General features: G+C 41.7%; 2 protein-coding genes across 6 annotated transcripts in view; both read left to right on the forward strand.

Annotated features, from left to right (window-relative positions):
• Positions 1-92: 92 nt before the first annotated feature.
• On the forward strand, positions 93-8,934 carry ewsr1b (EWS RNA-binding protein 1b). Of its 5 annotated transcripts, none has more exons than XM_049577693.1 (15): positions 93-183; positions 673-712; positions 964-1,018; positions 1,306-1,447; positions 1,964-2,159; positions 2,256-2,515; positions 2,626-2,785; positions 6,150-6,187; positions 6,762-6,791; positions 6,903-7,018; positions 7,107-7,236; positions 7,349-7,459; positions 7,774-7,900; positions 7,992-8,348; positions 8,550-8,934. In XM_049577693.1, exons 1-15 carry the CDS (start codon positions 168-170, stop codon positions 8,584-8,586), a joined length of 1,815 nt encoding a protein of 604 aa, XP_049433650.1. In that variant the 5' UTR covers positions 93-167; the 3' UTR covers positions 8,587-8,934. The 5 variants fall into 5 exon arrangements, with proteins under 5 accessions (XP_049433650.1, XP_049433652.1, XP_049433651.1 ...); XM_049577695.1 differs by having other exon boundaries at positions 6,153-6,187; XM_049577694.1 differs by having other exon boundaries at positions 1,309-1,447.
• A 3,494-nt stretch (positions 8,935-12,428) lies between these two features.
• The window catches only part of gas2l1 (growth arrest-specific 2 like 1), a 30,042-nt gene continuing 27,088 nt past the window's right edge, over positions 12,429-15,382 (forward strand). Inside the window, exon 1 of the mRNA XM_049578891.1 lies at positions 12,429-13,663. Within this exon, the coding sequence (XP_049434848.1) occupies positions 12,962-13,663 (702 nt within the window). The 5' untranslated portion in view covers positions 12,429-12,961. The remainder of the gene's footprint in view (positions 13,664-15,382) is intronic.

Here is a 15,382-nt window from a genome sequence, read left to right on the forward strand (position 1 = left end):
CGACGGATTTATGTCACCTATTTTGCACTTCATTTTATTTTACTGCCACTTGTCTAGCTGTTCACGCAAGGGTCCGCACATCTCGCGAGACTTCCTGTCTCCCGCAAAGAGAAGTACGGTGCTCGAGCAGCCAGCCTTGTCCAGTCGTTCTACGTAGGCACACTAAAATGGCGTCGGCTCCGGGTAAGTGGAAAATTGTGATATTTTGTACTGATTTTGACAAAATGGTGTTATTAATCTCAAGCAATTAAGTGATTGTGTTTGTTTAAAAAAGACATTGCTGCAGTTTGTCGGTCGATAGCACATTAAAATGTCCTTACGGTTAGTTAGCGCCCGGCACAAGGCCTAACATTCGCTAATCGAGCCGTTGCGCTATTTTCTAACGTTACCGCATGTTTTTCGGCTGATATTGAGGTTAATTATGGACGCTAGTTTATGAAATGTGGCAAAATAGTTTTTAATGCATGTTCTGATAATTCCTGCCTACTTCAGTCAGTGTTTTGAGTATCGTCTCGTTTAATGAATGGCTTAACCTACATGGGTGTAGTTGAATGGCGACCTAGCGACGGCCCGGTGTCGCGTGTTGCTAGCGTTAGCATCGCTGCTGGCGCGCAAAGGTTTTGTTCAGCCGTGTCTCAGCCGTGGTCTAACCAACATGTAACTTTTCCACAGCAGATTACAGCTCCTACAACCAGACCAGTGCGCAGCAGGGGTAAGAGTCTTCACTTAACTTAACTCGTGAAAAAATCAACTGAATATAATTCTTTTATGTAACATTAAGTTTGTATCAGGGTCGAATGAGTTAATGGCCACCCTTGTGACTCTTAAGTGTTAGATGGTTGGTGAAAATGGTCATCGCAAATACCTAAGGGTACATTAAGGAAATGTTTTGAAGTGGACCTGAAGTTTAGGAAAACTCTGACGTATTTTATTATGCTAAAATGTCGATTTGTGTTTTTGCAGGTATGCCTCCTACGCTGCCCAACCCTCTCAAAACTATGGACAGTCTGCAGCACAGGTGAGATTAACATACGTGTTTGAGTGTTGTGTGTGGCTTGTGATTTATTGTTAAAGTTGTCATTTTAATTCTGAAAGTATTTAAAAGACTGAAATGGGTGATTTAGATTTACAAATTTTAATCACAGCACACAGTCTGTTTGCAACACTTTAGGAGGGTAAACTTGGAAATATATGGCTAGAGTGACCAATATGAATTCGTCTTTTTAAACATTAATTACTCAAGACTCAGTGTACAGTTGATGTTATCTACCTAGCAGCTAAAGCATGCTCTTTTTTTCTTTTCAGCAGAGCTATGGTCAACAGAATTATGGATCATATGCCCAACCTGCTGCTGCTGACGGCAGCTACACCCAGACAACACCTGCCGCTGGAAGCTACCCTCAGCAGCAACAACAGTATGGATCTACATATGGCCAGCCAGCATCAGGTTGGTTTTTAAAACAGTGCATTCGACCAGTTTTGATTTGGTTCTGCTCAGAACTGCATGCAAAGGGCGGGGTTGGACAGAGCAAAATTGAGTGTCAATCAAACCGGGTGTAAAGTGGTATTTGTTTTAAACAAACATAATTGCCTGTTGACACACTTTCCTAGCTCTGAATTGGAACAGAATCATGTTTATCCTATCAGACATAGAAGTAACCCAATATAGAGAGGGCGTCCACATCTAGATTTACAGTCTATTTGATTTTCGATTGAGTTACTTTAATTTAGACTGCAGTCCATAGATGTCTTTCAGTCTGACTGCCCAAATCAGATTTTGAACAGTCATGTACTTAAACATATCAGTTAATTGTACGGCGGATGTAGGTAATATACCTGAACATTCAAATCTGTTCAGTGGTGAATAAATCTGTACATAGAATCCTAATGTTTGAAAATTACTTATCAGGTTGGTCTGCTGCCTGGAGATTCTTGTTTCAGAGACTATTGTGTTTTCCCACAGCTGGCTATCCTGCTGCCCAGTCTACCACTCACAGCTACTCCCAGTCAACCCAGGGTTACGGAACTGCTGGTTATGACAGTACTCCTGCTGCTGCTGCCCCGGCTGCTTCCCAGTCTTATGGCTCTCAGCCAGGGTATACTGCCCAGTCTGCCTACCCTGGTTATGGCCAGCAGGCTGCTCCTACTGCACCGCAGAGGTATGTTTCCCTCAGCTAGAAATAAATAACAAGTGAATTCCACAAAAACATACTCATTGTCTTACTCTTTGCTCTCTCTTTGTTTGTCTCTATCAGTTACAATGCTAATAGCCAGCCAGCAAGTTACAACCAAAGTAGCTACTCCCAGCCAGCAGCATACGGCCAGCAACAGTCTGGCTACCAGGCCCAGGCGGCAAGTTACGGCCAGCAGCAGGGATACCAGCAGCAGGGCCAGCAGCAGCAACAGGCTCCTCCTGCTTACCCTCCTCAAGCTTCTGGTTCCTATGGTCAGCCTCCAACCAACCAGTACAGCCAGCAAGGTGGACCTCCCAGTTACAACCAGTCCAACCATTACAGTAAGTTTTGCTCACCCATGTCTAACTACTGTTTTCTAATATTCATTGATACATGTCAGTTTAAAGTCACTGTAAACATACTTTGATGCGTTTGTGCTCCTGTTTTGTAGATAATTACAGACAGGATGGCCAGGGTGGAGGTTCTGGTTATTCTGGCTCTGAGCCCTCAAGGTACCCTGGGTCAGGGGACAGCAGGGGCCCTGGCAGGGACGGCTTTGATCGAGGTGGAATGATGCATCGTGGGCGTGGAGGCATGGGCCGTGGCATGGGGTAAGTGTCTTTCCTTAGCGCCTAACCTCATGTATTTTGATTCTACAGGTGCTGTGGCCACTTGGGGCAGGGCTGAGAAGAAGACCATCAGAAACAGTAGGGATACCAGCAATTTATGCAACTTTACTCTCTTGTAATATGGGATAGCCAAGATCTATCAGCAATCAGTGCTGATAAATCTTTGGGTTCTCCTGCAATGCCTGATGTCCACGATGGAAGCTGAAGTACATGTCAACATTGGTAGCAATAGTAGCAATTTTTATTCAGTTTCTCTCAGCCCTGCCCCTAATTTTGCCCAAGGTAAGAAAAAGGTTTGTCCCTTTTTTAATCAAAGTTGATTTTGATCAGAGACCTGTGCATAAACATTTAGGTTGAACAGTTTATATCCTAGAACATCAATTGATTATGAGCCAGTATCAAAGTTTTAGGATACTTGAAGTTAAATATTTCAGGATTGGTCAGGGTATTTGATAGAATCGTATTGCATCCACACATTACCAAAATTCTAATGGGTTTCCTTAAGGAAGGTTGAAACACCGTCTTGGTGTAGATGTAGATTAAACCAGTTTTCCACAAAGGTGCATGATTTCCTCTAAAGTGTCGCACTTAAATAAATGCTACAAGAAGAATGCAATTAGCAGTTGCTCAAATCCTGCAGATCAGCCCCATTTATTGAGATGCTGGAGTCCTTAAACAAAAATTAACTGTGTCCTTCAAGACCTTACAACATAACACTTACATTTTAAGGAATTTACAAATAGACACAGGCTTTATTCAGTACATTCTGTTGCATTTCAAATGCAGTTTTGAGTGCTATATTTGGGTCAGTACATTTCATTTGGAAAAGGTTTTTACCCTTATTACTCAGGAATACATTCGCTTGTGTTTTCACTTTATGGTTGGGTTTTGCAAGGCTGTTCCCAGGGACAAGTATGTGTCCTCATTTAACTGCCCTGAGAAAGTAATGCCAAAAAATTACACCGGACAAAGCAGAGTCAAATATGCAGATGGTACTTTTGACCTCAGTAATAACTTGCATCAACAACAGTGCGACGAAGGAAATGACATCTTTCTCTTGAATTTCTGAGTCAGTTTTCTGCTTGTAGCTCCATCATTGGTCCTGAAAGATGATCAGAATTTATCACTGGATGCCATGTATAGTAGTAAAAGAGGTTCTTGAATCTTTCAAATGGGGTTTTTGTGGTCAGTATCTCAATACAGATCCAAGTTATCTGTGAAAACTGTAAACTTGAATTAAGGTTTTAAAAACTCATTGAGAGCAAATTTGATACAAAACACCCATAATTTTTTAACAAACCCACTTTTTTATTTGCAAGACGTGTACTTGCATTGTGTTGTGGTGTCACCCCTCCTTAACAAGGTTGAAGGGGAAAAAAAACTGTTAAGGCTGTGTACACAGACATATTTGATTTGTTCACTGTAACAATATCTTAGGACTGCTCCAGGGATTGCACATAAAATCAGTCATCGGATTTTGGTGTAGTGTGATGCACTCTAATCTCACCCTGGCTACAAGAACTGGCATTTGTGTGTTATTTTTTTGTATTGTATGTAGGTGTGTGTTCTTCATGATGGTGAAGTTAGAACTTAATTGAGTTGGTCCTTGACACATTTACTCTGGTTCCCTCATTCAGATCAAATTTGCTCTTGATGCAGATTGGGCATTTGAACGGTTTGTTCCCTGTTAGCTGTTCTCTGTAGCTGAAAACCCAACCCCAAATCAGATAACTGACATTCAGCTCTCCTGGAAAGGAATTATAAGAGTTACTAAGAGAGGCCAAGGATGTTCAAGTGAACAGTGGTTGTACTGTACATTTGTTTTGGTTTAGGTTGCCGCCACTGTAAAACTAAATTCTGAAAAGATGAAAAACGTAATATTTTTGAATGAGAACATTTGGTTTCCAAAATACTACAGAGGCACCTGCTATATATATATATATATATATATATATATATATATATATATATATATATATATATATATATATATATCTCACCTGTATTTATTTTTAGGATTTCATTTTGGGAAAGAGCCTTTGATCCTTTAAATCATGAACCATTAGTTTTGGGTTTAAATGGCAAGTGAATTCTCAGCTGTTATTCCAGGTGTTCATTTTATAGTACTTTTCTGGTACACCAGTCTAAACCTCTCTAAAGTAATAGTTCTGCATGACCTCTTTTTTTTTTCTGGTTTTATTGCAACTAATACACATACACACAAACACAGTTTGTAGGCTTTTCAATGGATGTTATGATACAGGACTCTAATCAAGCAACTCTGCCGTGTTATCGAAGTAGAGGTAAGACAATAATGCATAAACAAATTATATAAATAGGAATATAACCATAAATATATTTATATATTAAGAGTAAGCATAGATGTTTTTGTAGTTCAGTTTTCCTTTTAGAGTAATCTTAGCTTTGCACAGGTATAATTTTGTGTACGGGGGGCAGTGGGCACATTATGTCATTTTGAAATGTTTGAAATTGTTTTTGTGGTTTGGAATACAAATGTTTGATCACATTCTTTTGAGCACTTTTTTAACATGCTTTGTCACATTTATACCGTACAGGTAACAGTGAGAGCCATTTAAAACCATCTATTCTCTAAAAAGTATCTGTACTCAGTACAGATCCACCAGCTTAAGCAACAGGAGGGAGCTAAAACAAAGATTCGGGGTCTGCCTTTTTTCAAGAACTGAGGATGGTGGTTTATTTAAGCATGATGGGTATATTAATTCACCTGAAAGTCTTTGTTTTTGATTTAAGATAACCCTGGTAAACACTGTAGAATTTTATGTTTGGTGTTGATTTGTCTTGAACAATTGTATAATTGTAATTTTTTTTTGTTTTATTATCTGGTGAATGTGATCACCTCATCTTGTGAAATTTCAGATGCATTGTGTCTATATTTTTTTTTTAAACTTGTACATATCTGATTCAGGTGTATCATTGTTAGGACTAATGTTATTGGGGCGATGGCTTGTTTCTGGGTACAACTATGTTTGCCATCAATGCATCTGAAATATTTCTCCCTGTGTACAAATGTTTGGGTTTTGTCACATTTTCAGAGGCAGTGAAAATATGTTAGTCATTCATATTTTTGCACAAATGTATCCACTACTGAAAACTGTCACTGAAGTTGTACTCAGCTAGCTAAGGAATGGCACATAGTTAATTGTTACCTCCTCAACTGGATTGTGTGTTTATAATTTTGGGGAGTTTTAACTTGCTGTAGGGTTAGTTAGAATGTTTTACTCCCTCAATCAAGCCACTTTGCTCGAGCCATGGAAGTGGCTGTAAAAGGGAAGTCGCCTTCATATCTCCATTTATTCCCCCATAGCAGCGCTGGAGACAGAGGTGGCTTCAGTAAGCCTGGTGGTAAGTTAACGAGTATTACACTGGTTAGTCCTTTCAAAGCCTTAAACTTTTTGAGCAAATATGCTTTGAGTATTGATGTGTCTTACATTGTGGTATGCAAAATTTATTTACATGAACACATTTGAAAATATTGGGGATTTTTTTTCAATGCCTGAGACCATTTTCTCTGGGGTACGGTACTTGGTATAATTCAGTCACTGCTTATGGTTCGACAGAGTTTTTGACAGGTTAATGACAAATTTTCCACTCAAATGTGTGTTACTGCTTTTATCAAATCTCACAAGCCGAATTCTGGGTTTTTTGAGGATTTCTTACTGGTCTTAGAGGCTTTTTGAATGACACACAGTTATTTGCCAAAGGGTCTGAGGTGTTCTATTTTCAATTCAATATATCACTTGTGGAAATTGTGGTATACCATAAGGTGCCATTTTCAACCTCCCGATACTGACAGCGTCTTAAAGGAAGTGTCTGTGTTATCTTTTGTAGTACCCCTCAGGTGTTGTACAATAAGCTTCAGTTGCACACACTGACTTCTCTCAATCTGTTTCTCTCCCCCACGACTGATGGACTACAGGACCTATGAACAGCGATGACCGTGAAATGGGTAAGCAGTCCCACTAGACCCATTTTACAACCCTATATACAGAGTAATTTTCCTGAAATGGTATATGGGAAGGTTTTTTCTGTATATTTAAATTCTTTCCCATTTTTATAGGACGCCCTGAGGAGCAGGATGACTCTGAGAACTGCACGATCTACATCACAGGATTGACTGAGAAGGCTAACCTGGAAGAGATGGCTGAATTCTTTAAACATGTTGGCCCCCTCAGGGTGAGAATAGCTCATCACTGTGAATGTTGGTGAAAGTGAAACTAATGTGCAAACTAAACTAAATAAAATTAATTTTCTTTGTGTCCAGATTAACCGTAGACTTGGCCAGCCTGCCATTAACATATACACGGACAAGGACTCAGGAAAGCCCAAGGGAGATGCCACCCTGTCCTATGAAGAGCCAGTCTTTGCCAAAGCAGCTGTGGAGCATTTTGATGGTACATATTATTGATCGTGCACATCACATTTGAAGAGAATCACACAAACATACATGTATCTAAAAGCAACTGTTATTATTCCATTAACTAATATAATTATCTTAAATTGTAGGAAAGGAGTTCCAAGGCCGAAGGCTGAAGGTCTCCATGGCACGCCGTAAGCCCATGATGGGTGGAATGAGGGGTGGCATGCCCATGCGAGATGGCATGATGGGTCGTGGAGGTAAATGTCATCACTATTTGTTAGTCTGAGACTGTTATAGAGCATATTTGCACGATTGTTCACCGTCAGGTGTTTATGTGATTTGACATTGGTCTCTATGAAATGCCTGCCTGTTGGCTTTACAAGTTGCAGAACAGTTTGAACCCTGTATTACATGGAAGCTGTCCTTTTAGTGAAAAATGTATTTATTTATTTATTTTTATTATTATTATTTTTTTCCTTTAGTGAAAAATTGCCAGTCAAATGCCTTTTGAGTAGCTGGAAAAAATTGGAATACAGCCTTATGATTATAAATGCTGTCATTTTCTTACTAGGTATGATGGGCCGTGGAGGAGACCGTGGCGGGTTTGTCCCACGTGGAGGTCCTCGTGGTATGGGCAGAGGTGGACCCACAGGAGGCAACATGCAGCAGAGAGCTGGAGACTGGGAGTGTCCTAACCCGTATGTATTACTTCACAATTAAGTGTCTTCTCAAGTGCCTTTTTTGTTGTTTTTATTAGTTTGTAATTTATTTAATGCTCTGTGTTCCCAGGGGTTGCAGCAACCAGAACTTTGCCTGGAGGATGGAGTGTAACCAGTGCAAAGCCCCCAAACCAGAAGGGTTAGGCGGTGGCCCTCCATTCCCCCCCGGCGGTGACAGAGGCAGAGGTGGAATGGGAATGCGTGGAGGCAGAGGTATGGACCGTGGTGGCCCAGCAGGAGCTGGGGGTCCAGGTGGCCCCGGAGGTTTCCGTGGAGGTTGGGGAGGCGACCGTGGCGGATTCAGAGGACGCGGTGGAATGGATAGGGGAGGTTTCCGTGGGGCCGGGCGTGGAGGACCACCCATGGACCGAATGGGTGGCAGAGGTGGAAGAGGAATGGGCCCACCAGGTGGCAAGATGGACATGAGGTAGAATTACAACTCATGTTAACCAAGTAGATGTTGTTTTGCTATGCCATTAGTAATTCCAGGACTGCTGAGCATAAAAAAAATGTTATAACTCTTGAGGCCATTGAAAAAGCAAACGAAAGCAAACCTGTGAACTGAATATTTATGTGAAAACCTGACACAGCAAATATTGTTGCTTACTTCTGTTGTGCTTCTTTCTAGGGACCATCGTCAGGAGCGTAGAGAGCGACCCTACTGAAGGACAACTTCTTGAATGTTCCTCTTGTGGAATTTGTTTTTTAAGACGAGAATTTTTAATTTATGATTCCATATTTCGATGGTTATAAAACTGCTTTCAAACATCCTGTGCAGTTTCACTCAACACCTGTTTCCATTTCTTTCTTTTTTTATTTTAGTTTACCCGTGTATATGCTGCATCTTGTATTGTGCATGTTTTTTTGGTGTTGCTTTTTTTAAATATGCTCATTAGTTTCGACATTGTGTTGTAAAATGCATTTTTTTCATTGGTTAACATAATTGCTTCCCCTTTCCCATAACTGGCAATTATATGATGACAAATTTGGGAAATAAAATTTTACTGATTTGATGTTTTTGAGTTGGGGGCTTTACTTTACAAACTGAAGTCATACAGGAAAATCTAATGCAGATTTATTAATGCAGTGTCTTTGAAATGATAGTTGCTGTAGGGGAAGTCTGTCACATTTACATGACTTGGTCAAAACATGTTCCACTGCAGAGATATGATTTTATAGTTTATATATTTCTCTCATCTGTGATCCTGGTTGAGTAACCTGTTATTTTTTTCTGTATGCATAATTACCTTTTTTCTGAAGAGCACTTCAGGGTACAAACATTTTTGGAGTGCATCAGCTATTCAGCATTTTTAGACCTGAAGTAATGCTCTACTTGTTTTGATGGAGCACATCTGCAGGTCTAAATGGTGGCAGCAGTTACTTCTCTCGCCTGTAGGTGGTGCAGTTTGAACAGAAACTTCGGTGCTGCAGTTCTGACTCAGATGGCTTGGCCTGATTTCTGGTGTTTTGCATCAATGGCACAGATTTCTCACAAAGCAGCAGTCGCACAGGACTTCAAGTATTTACTTATGAATGATGTAATTCAATTTTAGCCTTCAGATTTAAGTAACAGTCTGAACAAATAGGAAGTAACTTATTTTCTGCCTTGCATGGCTTACAGCTGCCATACAGAGCAAATATTGTGAACTGTTGTATTGAAGACATGATACAGAATTAGCTGAACTTGACACTAGCATTAAATGTGATGTGTAGAAAACTACTGTGAACTTTTCTGTCTTTTCTGTTACTCAAAGTTTCCCATTTTAACTGCAGTCAGGCTTTGATCTAATCACTCAATATTGTTTAATTGTGTTCGGTATTCCCCATAAGGCACTCAGGTTGAATAAAGTGCCGTTATTGACCACAGATGTCAATCTTTGGCTCTTTATTTCTGACATCTGGCAAACATGTGGCTACTGAAACCATCCTACAGCTCTTTGATGTTTCCTTTTATACATCTATTGGGTTACCACTGGATAATTCTGCCTGTAGGAGTCCGCAGAACAATCTAGCAAGACAGTATGTTGCATCATTTGCAGTATTTTCTATTTAGCACTTATACTTGGAAAAAACAAGGATAAACTTTGTTCTTTATTATAAATAGCTGATAGCCATAGGTCATTCTCTTATGAAACAGCTCACAATGTTGTTATTGACGAGATTCAGTAATGAAGGCTCATGTCTGTGTGTTATTGTACTGAGTCATCCCTCTGGGAAGCCGCGTCACAGCTGACATCTTAAAGTGCCTCTCATTTGCCGCGGCCGGTTGTTCATGTGGATTAATAGAGTGCTGAATTCTCTCCCTCTCTCTGTCTCTACTGACAGAAAAGCTGATTCATCCCGGCCCAGAATATGATCTCATCAACCCCCACCTTCTCCCTCCCTCTTTCTCTCTTCTCTCTATCTCTCTTCCGCCCTCTCCCTTCCTCTCTTTCTCTCCCTCTCCTTCTTAAACAGACACATCCCTCTTTTTTAAATGAAAACAAGCCCTCCTCCTCGGCGGTGGGCTTCGCTTAGATTCAAACAATCACACATTAGGAGAGAACACGAGCCACTCTGATGGGTTGTATGAGGGGAAGTGAGATGGTGGAAAAGACTTTTAAAGGCCCAGTCGGGCGTTTTTAAGCAAGTACAGTCAAGGTATATTTACAACCAGCTGAAGAGTTCAATATGTAGATGGAAACTGAGGGTTTCCATGTGTCCTAACAGCTTTCAAAATAAGACTGCATAGATATAAAATTGACTTTGAGTTTGTATTCATAGCAGCTTATAATCATGCTTCAAGTTGTTCCTGCAAGGCCACCCCTTTGTTTGCGCTTATCACAGACAGTATCTTTAAAGCCCTGAGCAAGTTTCCCTTCTGTTTTTAAAAACTAACACACCATTAGAACCTGAAAATCAGGTCTCTTGCAGCAAAGTTTGGCCCAGGTTTCAACCCTCATGTTGAGCTGCAAACCTATTAGTCCTCCTCACTATCAGCATGTCTGGTCTTGTGATTGCATTCTGGCCTTCGGTGTTTTTAGATCATATAGAACAAAGAGGAATCTAAGATGTTTTCCTGTGTTAATGTAAAGCAGCACGAATGACAGCCACGTTAACTTGTAGAGCTGCAACAGTTAGTCGATTAACAGATGGAAAGAAAATGAAACGCCATTGTTTCATTTTTTAAGCATAAATGTCAGACGTTTGCTGGTCCTAGCTCCTTAGAAGTGATAATTGCGTCTTCTCTTTGTTATTTCTGACAGATAATGTAAATGTGTTATAGTCTTTGAGTTTTGGACTGTTGGTGGGACAAAAGAGGCTTGAGGTTGAACTCTGACAATGTGCAATGAGCATTTTTCACATTTTATAGACTAAATTAATTAATTGTGAAAATAGGTGGCAGATTAATCAGTAAATACAGTCACTAGTTGCAGCTTTGTTATCGTGTGCAGTATGTGATGAACACATTACCTGTCATGTGCTCTTGTATTGACAACTTGAGCTTTGCTCTGTTTACCACATACTTGACCAGACTGGATAAGGCTCTACTGTATCTCCCTCACTATCTCCCTCCATAATCCCCCAATCTCCTGCTGTTTCAGGGGTTTACCGGCTCGGGCCTCCTCCAGGTGTGACATCTTTGACTTGTGCAAGTGCCTCTTTCAAACCTCTAATCACACATTCATTACAAAACCTACAAGACTGTTAATGCCTAACTAACATATCATATGATTTTATCACTCATTAGATTGGACAGTTGCAGAGGAATTTTCTTGCACTAAGAAGAGTGAGTGTCTCATGATGCTGAGGCGTTATTAGCCTTTATCACTTGAGGCTATTTGGTGAAGAGATGACACAGAGGTTTCATTATTTAAAGAATATGAAAGTTCTTTAAGTGTTGAAAAATCCTAAAAAAAAAAAATATGCTTCTCACTTTCTTACAGAGCCAATTCAGCTCCAACATGAACTTGTGATCAAAAGTTACCATAGATTTCAATAATCAAACACCCCTACTAATACAGTTTGAGGTATTTGTATTATTTGGCACTTGAGTACTTACATTTGTATGACAGCAGTAATTAATAGTTACTTTGCAGATTCAGATGTGATCAACAGGTAAAATATTAGGGCTGCAACTAACGATTATTGTCACCGTCGATTATTCTGTCTATGACTCGATTAATCGTAATCGTAATAGTCCTTTGGTCAGCCTCTAAAATGCCAGAAAGTAGTGAGAAATGTCCACAACCCAAACATTATTAGTTTACTGTCATAGAGGAGCAAAGAAGCAAGAACATATTCACATTTAAAAAGCTGGGAGACTTTGGTCGATTAATTGATCATCAAAAATGTTTGCAATTAATTGATTTAGCTCTATTATAGATTAATCCATTAGTGTATGAAGTAGCCTACTTGTGTCACAGTTTTAACAAATTGTGTTGGTGAACATGGGGTTAAGTTTTCTCCTCTGCCGAGCGTTGATCCCTCATAATGGGATGTGCCACCGAGTCGCTCTGCTGGTCTAAGCTACAGCAGGTCAACATATTCAGTGCAAGAGGCGGGCCTATGTGCAGGGAAGATGAGCCGTGGACTCAGCGCTGCTCAGTGGTCGTGATTTCATCGATGAGGAGCTGACTGACCGCCTCACACACACACAGACATGGTGACACGTGGATTTTTGTGGGTGAGGGGACTCACCGGCCACCGGTTGGATTAACGGATCGTCGCATGGGTGTGTGTCGGCGTCCCGGACTGCTCCTTTTCTTAATCTGACTCCGGGACCCGGCGATGCGCTCTTTAAAGGAAACGGGTTTCGCAGAGACATCCGGAAAACGCATCCATGCGCCACGGCCAGTCCGCATCCCGATATGCCTCTGACAACACAAAGCCTGGTTTCAAGGAGCTGCCATAAGAAAGCACACATGCATATCGGCATGGGTGCGTCAACACGGTTATCTGGTTGTATTTTGCGCATGGGGCTTTGGAGCGCAGTAGTGCAATGAGAGAAACGGGAATTATCAAGTAGACTTTTATTGATAGGCTACATAATTCGACAATATGGCTGATCAGAGCAACATCCAGTCCGCCGCCTCTAAGAGTATCCGGCCTTTTAAATCCAGCGAGGAGTACCTGTACGCCATGAAGGAGGATCTGGCTGAATGGCTCAACACCCTGTATGATCTGGATATCACTGCGGACACCTTTATGGATGGGCTGGAGACGGGCTGTGCCCTCTGTCGGCACGCCAACAACGTCAACCGCGCCGCGCAGGACTTCCAACTGGAGTACCCGGAGGCTGCACAGTCCATGAAGGTGCCATCTAAAGATGTTGTCTTTCAGTCACGCAACGTTATCCCAGGCTCTTTCTTAGCGCGGGATAACGTGTCCAATTTCATCAGCTGGTGCAGGCAGGAGCTCTGGATCAAGGACGTCCTCATGTTTGAGACCAACGACCTGGTGGAGAGATGCAACGAGAAGAATTTTGTCCTGTGCCTCCTGGAGGTGGCGCGGCGCGGGGCCAAGTTTGGCATGTTGGCCCCCATGTTGATCCAGCTGGAGGAAGAGATCGAGGAGGAGATCCGGGACCAGGAGAGCCTGCGGATCGATGCATTGGAGCCAGCTGAGCAGAGCCCGCCCAGCAGGTGCTTCAGTCGGAAGGAGAGCAGTCACAGTGTGGAGGATGAAGATGAGCCTGATCCAGAGCCCTTCGTTTGGCCGCAGAAGAGAGTTTTGTGTGACATGCGAAATTTGGATGAGTTGGTGAGTTGAAAAGATGGAAACACAAACCCTGATTTAATTACCCTCCATAACCCTACTTGACTTCATAACGTGCCACAACTGCATTATGATTCATATAAGTTAAGTCATCATAGACAGTGATCTCACAGCTCAGATTTCACAGAATTTAATCATCACTACTCATAACACAAGTGTGAAATACACTCTCCCACAGGCTTCTCACCCTCTTGCCTAAAGTAAATATCACCCAGTGTGTTTAGTGTGGTGCTAAACGGTATGAAGCAGCTGATAGAAGACCAATATCTCCCACAGTAAAACAGAAAAGTGTCAAAAGTGAAGCTCCCTCTCTGAAAATATCATAGCAGTGCTATGAAGAAGGCAGGCGCTGTATGGATTCCCTGTGGAGTGGGTGTGTGCATTCATCCATAGGGGTGGATTTTGGGGGGACGCAAGGGACATGTCCCCCCTAATATTTAGAATTTTTTAGAATATGTGCATTTGTCAACCCAATTAAAATGTGAATTTAGCAAGGGGGATTTTATTTTGACAAACTTCAATACATTTACACCACAAACTGGTGCATGAAAAAAAAAAAAAAGTGCTCAACATTTTCTGGCGGAGGGCCCCCAAATTTCACGTCTACTCCAACATTGAGATGAAATCTAAACCCATGCGTTCATCTTAGCTTGGTTTTAGGCTGTTGTTAAATTCCAGCTCACCTGTTGGGTCAGTGTGTGTTTGACACCCAAATTCTTGCTCACACTCTGAGAGGTCACAGGTCAGCTCTGATATTACTCCTGCATTCTTGAAGAAAAGTCAGCTCTGCCTCTGACATTTATCTTCTTTTATTTAGCTTGTCCATCAAGAGTAATCAATACAATATCCTGCAGGCGAGGGAGACTCTTAATCATGTCCTGCTTCTGCAGCTCCTTTAGCAACACTACTAAGAAAATGTCCCTGTTGGCAGTTTGATTCTGATACACTTCCCGGAGTTCAAACCATCAACTCTTGTCATTTGTCTGGTTGAACTGGCCGACCTTTGCCGCGGCCTGCCTGACACGAGCACATTAGAGAGGCAAAGGTCTTGTTGGGGCGAAGCTAATGAGCAGACACACACAGCAGCATTTGGGTTGGGTGCGGGGGAGAAGTTGATATTTTCATATTGATGAAGAGAACAATGTCTGTCTTTGGCACCAAAGATGTGAGATGGGACAGCAGGGAGAGGGAGAGAGGGAGGAGGAGGGGAGACAGTCACACTCATGCTGGTCAGGCAGCAGAGCAGAGCGGCTCCAGTGTGACCTCCACAGACAGAAATAGGAGAGCATGTGGAGGAGGATGTGTGCTGTTCACATCCAGACTGTCTGAGTCCGCACACTCTCACTCATATGACTGAGGATTAAACGAGCCGACTGCATTTTTGGGACAAAAAGATCACAGGATAGCTGGATAGCGTATGCCTGTCTTTCTGTTTTTTTTGTCATCTGGACTGACACATCCCTCAGCAGTCCGACAGTGACAGACACACACGTTTGACTTGGTTGATTTGGGATGTGGCATTCCCGGTCGTCATGTGTCTGGCAAATAAAATCTCTCACCGTCTCTGTCAACCTTAGAAAACTGCTGGCATGCAAGCTGCACAGACAGCCCACATCAGCAACATGAGGCGCATCAAACAAGAGACCACAGTGGTACTCAGATGAGAGGGTGCAATATTAAAATAGTATGGTATTATCAAGGGTA

Source organism: Epinephelus fuscoguttatus, linkage group LG6 (genome assembly GCF_011397635.1).
Source record: "Epinephelus fuscoguttatus linkage group LG6, E.fuscoguttatus.final_Chr_v1".
Taxonomy (NCBI): Eukaryota; Metazoa; Chordata; class Actinopteri; order Perciformes; family Serranidae; genus Epinephelus; species Epinephelus fuscoguttatus.